Genomic DNA, 8498 nt, shown 5'->3' with positions numbered 1-8498 from the left:
TGTATTTCTCAGTGTTTGAGTACTGTATTTCTCAGTGTTGAGTACTGTATTTCTCAGTGTTGAGTACTGTATGCCTCCGTGTTGAGTACTGTAGGTCTCAGTGTTGAGTACTGTATGGCTCAGTGTTAAGTACTGTAAGCCATAGTGTTGAGTACTGTATGGCTCAGTGTTGAGTACTGTATGTCTCAGTAATATTTCTGGTAAATTTCTTATTAAATTAAAACACTTTACTTTTTGCCTAAACTATAAGTGTTTATTGTAATTTCATGCGGCATTTGTCTGTTGTGCTTGAAAGGAGATGTTTTTATTTTAAGCCCGCCATCTCTTCAGAGGACAAAATGTATTACTGTTCTTTATTTTATCAAGTTAAAATAAAACATTTAATATTTACAAAAAAAAATATATATATATGTAAAACCATTATAGCCCTGCTATTTCCCATGCTTTCCTTTAATTCAGAGACTAATTAAGACCTGGGACACCAGCAGGTGAGTGGACTATAACAATCAGGGTAAAGAAATCCAGGGCGGTATTCATTACACCGATTCGGTTGCAAAACGTTTCCTAAGCGGAAGCGGATTATTTAAGATACTCTTTGAAGAGGTAGGGATTCAAAAGTTTTCGGAAGATGGGCAGGGAGTCTGCTGTCCTAGCTTCAAGGGGAGGCTGGTTCCACCATTGGGGTCATAGGACAGAGAAGAGCTTGGACTGGGCTGTGCGGGAGCTGCCCTCCCATAGGAGTGGGAAGGTCAAGAGACCAGAGGTGGCAGAATGAAGTGCTTGGGTTAGGGTGTAGGGTTTGAACATAACCTAAAGATAGAGAGGGGCACTTCCTCTTGCTTCTCTGTGGACAAGTACCGTGGCCTTGTAGTGGATGTGAGCTTCGACTAAAAGCCAATGGAGTGTGCCGAGGAGTGGGGTGACATGGGAGAACTTGGGAAGGTTGAACACCAGGCGGGCTGTGGCATTCTCAATAAGTTGCAGGAGTTTGATGGCAYAAGCGGAGAGCCCAGCCAACAGAGAGTTGCAGTAGTCTAGACAGGAGATGACAGGTGATTAGATTACCACTAGAGGGTTTTGTTAACACTAGAGGGCATGACAATAACATGATTTTAGTTAGACAAACCCTAAGAGAAAACAAAAAAAAAAGATTGTATTGGTATCAATAGATACTGTAGATAACAATACTTCCAAGTATCAGGGGTTATTCTCAGTAACTCATTGGTTCTGAACTACATTCTACAATGCTATTCTAATATCAGAATAATACTGTGTCTTTGGAGCTTGCATGCCTCTATCCATCTCCTCTGTATGACAGATAAGGCCTATCCAGACTCTCGCTGACCTTCTGCTGTTTAGAAACTGAATGTTCCAGTCGCTTGTAGATGACCACGCCCTGAAGTCCTAACATAGATGTCTCTTCTGGTTGGAGCAATGATATAGTACACCTGCTTCCACCCCTTATCCCTTTAACAACATAACCAATAGTTCTGTCTGTCTGTTCTGTCTGTCCTGTCTATCTGTCATGTCTGCCCTGTCTATCTGTCTGTCCTGTCTATCTGTCATGGCTGTCCTGTCTCTGTCATGTCTGTCCTGTCTATCTGTCATGTCCTGTCTGTCCTGTCTATATGTCCTGTCTGTTCTGTCCTGTCTGTCTGTCCTGTCTGTTCTGTCATGTCTGTCCTGTCCTGTCTGTCCTGTCTGTGTCAATAGGGGTTATGTTCATTGCTCCTCATATTTATACATACACCTGCTACCTTGACCTTTCCTCAGTCTGGCCTAATAAGTTCCTCACTGACAGAAGCTGCTGTAGATACAGATACAGACTAAACAACCTGGTTAAAACATGCATCCCTAAAACGGTCCATCTGGTTCCCCTAGTACCTCCACCAAGGAGGAGCCTGGTTATACTAAAGAAGCTGGTGAAGTTCGTAGACTGGAATCACTGGATATCTTAACTCTATAAGGGAGTTTCACGTTACAATGTATTATTTTATTTAACCTTTATTTAACTGTAACCATACAGTATATTGATGTTGGCTGCTCCTGTGTTGTTCAATAAAAGCCTAACCCATTATATGATGCCCTGGTTTACAGGAATATTTACAGGAATATTTACAGGAATAGTTACAGGAATATTTTCAGGAATATTTACAGGAATAGTTACAGGAATATTTACAGGAACAGTTACAGGAATATTTACAGGAACAGTTACAGGAATAGTTACAGGAATAGGTGTTGTCATAGGGGTATGTTCATGCTTTGCATGCTTATTAGTCACTCATTGTCTATGCACAGAAGTAAAATAGGACATTATTACACGTGATAATCTATACCACAGGAGGCTGGCCGTCCCTTAATTGGGGAGAATGGGCTCGTAGTAATGGCTGGAATTAGTGGAATGGTATAAAATACATCAAACACATGGTCTCCAGGTGTTTGATGCCATTCCATTTGCTCCGTTCCGGCYATTATTATGAGCCGTTCCGCCCTCAGCAGCCTCATTTGATCTGTACAATTAATAATCATGCCTGTTATGTCTCTGTCCTCTGGTATCGCCATGTACAATGGCAAGGCCTTTCTTCTTGAAAAGGGACTTTCTGAAAAAAGTCACTAAAGTCATTGATTCTACAAAAAGGGTGAGGACGTTGCCTCGTTAAAACATTGCAGAGATCCTTTCCATAAAATAATTTAATACATGTCTGACAGGCATGCAGTCATGGGAGGAGGAGCTGTCTGTAATTATAGAATTATAGAATCTGAATGTGGCTCGACTTGAATAGTTGATTCAGTAGTCTATTACTGGAGTACTGTAGGCCTTAACATTCCCACCCATTTTCATTATATCCACATGAGGGCAGTATACACACACTCCTGACCAGATAATGACACTCAATTTAACTGACACAAGTCACTTAWAAATTCTCCACATGGCGGTTTCTTGTCATTGTTGGTAGCTGGCCATGCAGAATGACAACAACTCAAGGACTTCTGCCCCATTGAAGAGTACAGATCGGTTTTGTGATGTTGTCAGTTAAGCCATCTATAGTCATTGAAAAGTTTAAAGTAGTAGTTGAATATTGGTTAAAAATGTACTTTTTGGGGGAAGATGTATAGGTAAACGGATCAAATGTTCATTTTGTTATCGCTGTGATATCCAGAGGTATAAATTGCTTCGTTTAGTTTTGCTTTGTTGAAATTAGTCTGGAAGACAAGTTTCCAATGTTTCATACAAACATAGGCTTGTATTAAATGTTTAGTACAGTTGGTTGTGATTATTGAATGCCCTGCATAACTTTGATGGAATCAGGCACCTTCGCTTTCCATTCCAGTATCACAATCATGGTTCAATATTTACATGGCCTTTAGTGTCTTATCAGCAGAATAACAGTATCTGGAGTACTGTAGGCTACTGCTATGTAAATCGCGCAGCRTATCTCTCTGCTTGTATAGAGGTTAAACGGCTCCATTTTTTACAAGTTGTACAATTTGGTGTAATAATCCAATTACAACGACTGCTTGCCAAATTGTGAAGCATAGGTGAATATCCAAACTGCATGATATATTTTATGTAGGATGTTGACATAATTAAATCATCAAATAGACTATAGGCTGCTAGGTAGACTACATTTTTTTTAAAAGTAGCCTTCATTAAAAAAAATATTTTAAACCGTTTCAAATTTGGTGCAACGTTTTTGTTATTCTAAACCTTTCTAAAATAAAATGATCATTAAACACAAAACAGTGTACATTTGTAAAAGTCAAAACAATCTTAATTTGTAAAGAGTAGTTGAGAGTAAAAGGCAGGCAATGATAAAATCTCGACAAATTTGGTCAACCCCCCTACTCCTCACCAAATGGTGCGGTCCAGCCAGCGACTTTGTAGTGGGACGAAAGAAAAACGTTTAGACAAAAGTTAGCTGAATGAGTGAGGGGAGAGAGGAGAGTGAAAGAGCGGTACACGCTGAACAGATGACAGAGAGAGACCATAGGCGAAACGAATGTGCATGACAACTTTAGGCTATAMATTCCTGTAAACATTAGAAAATATATCCCAAATTAATATTGGAGACATTTATTAGAAGCCGAAGTCCACATGTGTTGTGAAAGATGAGGCTCTTTTGCTGTGCAATTGTGCTGCTATGGGCATCCTCCGCGGAGTGCCAGCAAAGAGGTGAGCTGGAAATAATCTCTTTCCTATTGACTGCATTTTCACTCATTCAGCACGAGGCCTCAATGCGTCCGGGGCAAAGCATTTTTTATTCTTAAAGCAATGTATGGGATATGCACTTTAATTTATGTAGGGCATAAGTGGAAGATTAGGAATAGTAGATTTATCTTTGTTGATAGAACGCATTTTGAGTACTTACTATTTTCCTGTTCTTTACATTTGCCAGTTTAAAACAGAAATAGCCTAATATGTATTGCATAAATTGAGTGAAAAGTAATAGGTGTGTTGAAATTGCAGACAATAATTCAGCCATTAGTTTACAATKACAAACAGGAGGATTCTAAGTCATTACAAACTATGCTATCCATTTTTAATACAACCAGTTGCATCACCAGCAAACTAATATCACTGGCCAATCTACATGATAGTTACTTTGTTAAACCCTTATTAGTTCTCACCTTGAGAGAAATTCCGGGCCATTGTCATTGAAATGTTTTACAATTGCTGACGCMTCTTTCTCCRAAGCACAGTCACGCTAACATGCTAGGGTCGCCTCAAGGCCGAATTCAAATCCTCTAATTGTAACAACAATCATCAGTAGAAAATGTTTGAGGTGCAGATTTTAGKCTTCAAATAGACCAGCTTTCATTACGTTCCCTTATGGTTTGGCTTTTTTAAAAACATTACATTGGAATCAAGATCAGATGTTGATGTGCTGTGTAACTTGTCCCCCGTCCCCCCCCCCCCCATTCAATTCAATACATTTAAGAAACACTTTTAATTGAATTGATATTATTGAATACTGAATACTCGCTTGTAAAAGGCTCTTCTCAAATGTAATTGGAGAAGCTTCTACCTATACTTTGTTGCATAAACATGTTGGGGATCTCCATATGTTACAATTACATATATTCAATTGTAGGGCTGTCAAACGATACATTTTTTAAATCAAGTTAATTGCATGTTTTTCTGTAGTTAACTACTGTACGAATAATATATTATATATATATTTGTTTTCAAATGTAACCCTAATTAAATGCCCACACCAGTTTTTCAAATTTAAAGACGATGGCCAGAGCTTACCCATGGTGTTGCACAACAATGTAAGTCAACCAGTCATAGTTTTAGTCAAAGTATGATATACTTGGGCTTGAAGTGACAAACCCGAACTGCCCGCTTCGTGCAAATTCGTACCGATGCCTTGTCTTTCCTATGAAATGAGGTGTGAATTATTTTTATCCTACGTTTCGTTTTAGGGCTGGGTTTTATTAGAATGGTACCACCCACCAGCATGGCATTGTTTATTAATCAGAAACACCTGTAAAGTCCGCCAGTCACTGAGCAACAGATAATCTTTGGCTATAGCAAAGATGATGGATGGGTACAGTGCATTCAGAAAGTATTCAGACCCCTTTACTTTTTTCACATTTTGTACGTTACAGCCTTATTCTAAAATGGAGTAAATTGTTTTTCCCCTTATCAATCTACACACAATACCCCATAATGACAAAGCAAAAACAGGTTTTTAGATCTTTTTGCAAATGTACAATAAAAAAAACAACTGATATCACATTTACATAAGTATTCAAACCCTTTACTCAATACTTGGTTGAAGCACCTTTGGCAACGATTACAGCCTAGAGCACATGTGTCAAACTCAAGGCCCGCGGGCCAGATGTGGCCCGCCAGGTCATTTTATGTGGCCCGCGAGAGCTTAAAAGTTTTGAGTGTCTAAAAATAAATACCAAAAAATAAATTAAGAGCGTGCTTTGACCAAAAACTACATTCCCACAATGCCTTTCGACTACGCTAGCCACGGCAGTGTCCATGCCAACGAGTGGAATTGAGATATAATAATGATCCCAAAATGTCCAGAAAGAGAAAAGTTGATGCAGACGGAAGACTGTTTCAAGAAGATGGGAAGGCGAATACTTGTTTGCGCTTCAAGGAGAAAGACCGGTATGTCTTTTGTGTTACGAGCGGTGTCGGTTGTCAAAGAGTACAATCTGCGTCGACATTTTGACACCAAACACGGAGCTAGTACGCTAAAGCTAGCCTTCAAGAAAGCAACAAATTGCCCAAGAATTAAAAGGCAAACTGCGGTCGCACAGAGTTGTTCATGAAATCCACAGCCAAAAACGAGGCCGCGGTGAAAGCTAGCTTCATTGTGGCTGAAGAATTAAAAGGCAAACTGCGTCGCAGCAGAGTTTGTTCATGAAATCCACAGCCAAAACGAGCCCGCGGTGAAAGCTAGCTTCATTGTGGCTGAAGAAATCGCCCACGCTTCCAAGTCTTTTTCAGGGAGCGTTTTTGAAGCAGTGCATGCTGAAGGTCTGTGAGCAGGTGTGTCCCGACCAGTTACAGACTTTTAAAAATGTCAGTTTATCAAGAAACCCATCGTCGACCGAGTGAAGGAACTAGCAGAAATCTTACAACACAGCTGGCCGAGGAGACACGCAGCTACACAGCTTTTTCATTAGCTGTTGATGAAGCACAGATAACAGGACACAGCGCAGTTATCAATTTTATTAGAGGCGTAAAGTCGACCTCTCTATACACTGAGGAGCTGTTGGATGTGGCTGCAATGCATGGGACCACGACGGGACAGAACATTTTTGATGCGGTAGAGAAGTCCGTAAGTAAAAATGCATTGCAGTGGAAAACTTGGTAGGATTAACTACAGACGGTGCACCGGCAATGTGTGGAGGAAAAGTGGGCTTGGTTGGACTAATGAAGGGGAAAATGCAAAAAATGAACTGTCACACGCCTTTGATAACGATTCATTGCATTATCCATCAAGAAGCTTTGTGTGGGAAGGTGTGGGGATGGAGGACATTGTGACCACAGTCATGAAAACAGTGAACTTCATTCGGGCGCGTGGCCTGAATCACCGTCAGTTCCAGCAGTTTTTGCTGGAGATGGGCTCGGAACACGGGGATGTGCTGTACCATACAGAAGTGCGGTGGCTGAGTAGGAGCAAAGTCTCAGCGAGATTTTTCGAGCTCAGGAAAGACATTGCTCTTTTTATGCAGAGTAAAGGAAAACTCATGTCTGAACTATCAGATCCAAGTGGATGTGTGACTTTGCTGTGTTGTGTGACATAACCGACCATCTCGCCTAGCTGAATCAGAAGCTGCAGGGACGCAAACAAGTCATCACGCAGATGTCCGACACGATCACGGCTTTCCAGCGTAAATTGGACTTATGGATGTGGCAAGTGAAACAGGACAATCTTGTTCACTTTCCTGTTTGTCAGAGCATGTCAGCCTCATTTCCCGAGACTTTTTCATGTGCTCAGTTGGCTACCAAACTGAGCTGGTTAAAGACTGAGTTTGATCGGCGCTTCTCTGACTTCAGAGCACAACAGTCTGGCTTTGACATCTTGCCAATCCTTTCACCACCGATGTCTGCACTGCACCCCAACACCTTCAGAGGCTAATTGAGCTTCAAAGCGACAGTGGCCTGAGAGCAAAGTTTCAGGATGCTACAATCCAGGACTTTTACCGTCTGCTGCCTCCTGGTTTGATGCCACAGCTTCGTACTTCATGCTGCCCGTGTTCTGTCCATGTTTGGAGCACCTATCTGTGCGAACAGTTTTTTTCCATAATGAATCTGAACAAAAACAAGCACAGATCACGCCTCACGGATGACAACCTCCATGCTGTTTCACGCATTGCCTCAGCACAGGACCTAAAACCAGACATTGACACACGGTAACGGGAAACGGTGTCAGACATCTGGTCAAAAACACACAGGCAAGCATTTTTTTAAAAACTTAATTAAAATATAATAAAATGTAATTCAACCAAGAAGAAGAACAGTTAAACTGTGTGCAATTTAATGATTGTGCTTGCATTTTGTTTTGTGTTTATCATTTTCAGAACATGATCAATCGATAGTAGAGAGAGAATCCATTGGTGTGTTCAAGGACAGGCAGCATCTCCTCATCAAAGACTAACCGAAAAACTTGACCAAAATAGTTGTGAACTGAGTCAACCTTTATTTTGGTATTTTAGTTGTATACATATTATTTATGTGTAGCTGCTGTAGTAATTATTTAATGTTTGCAGGTTATGTGTGTATGCAGACAATTGTTGTCATCAAACCATCAGTTGGGTGCACGGCTGTGTGCAGCCTTTTTGTAAAATGCTACATGTGGCATACATGTTCTTTGCAGCTAAGTTTTATGTTATTTTTCTTTATTCACTTGGACAGTTTTGATCCTACATTAATGGAGTTATGTGGGTTTTCATAAGCTGACAAAATTTAAAAGGATTTTATGTTAGAGCTACAAAGCAAACATATATTTTCTATGCAACTGTAATTA

The 8498-nt window shown here is 40.4% G+C and overlaps 1 protein-coding gene across 1 annotated transcript in view; it reads left to right on the top strand.

Moving 5' to 3' along the window:
* Positions 1 to 897: 897 nt before the first annotated feature.
* Positions 898 to 8498, top strand: part of LOC112069775 (laminin subunit alpha-1-like) — a 144929-nt gene continuing 137328 nt past the window's right edge. The window contains 2 exon segments of the mRNA XM_070438690.1: positions 898 to 1029; positions 4045 to 4174. Of these exon segments, the coding sequence (XP_070294791.1) occupies positions 898 to 1029; positions 4045 to 4174 (262 nt within the window).

The sequence above is a fragment of the Salvelinus sp. IW2-2015 genome, unplaced genomic scaffold, assembly GCF_002910315.2.
Source record: "Salvelinus sp. IW2-2015 unplaced genomic scaffold, ASM291031v2 Un_scaffold1114, whole genome shotgun sequence".
In the NCBI taxonomy this organism is placed as follows: domain Eukaryota; kingdom Metazoa; phylum Chordata; class Actinopteri; order Salmoniformes; family Salmonidae; genus Salvelinus; species Salvelinus sp. IW2-2015.
The sequence above is the reverse complement of the archived record's forward strand: the minus strand, read 5'-3'. Positions and strand labels throughout refer to the sequence as shown.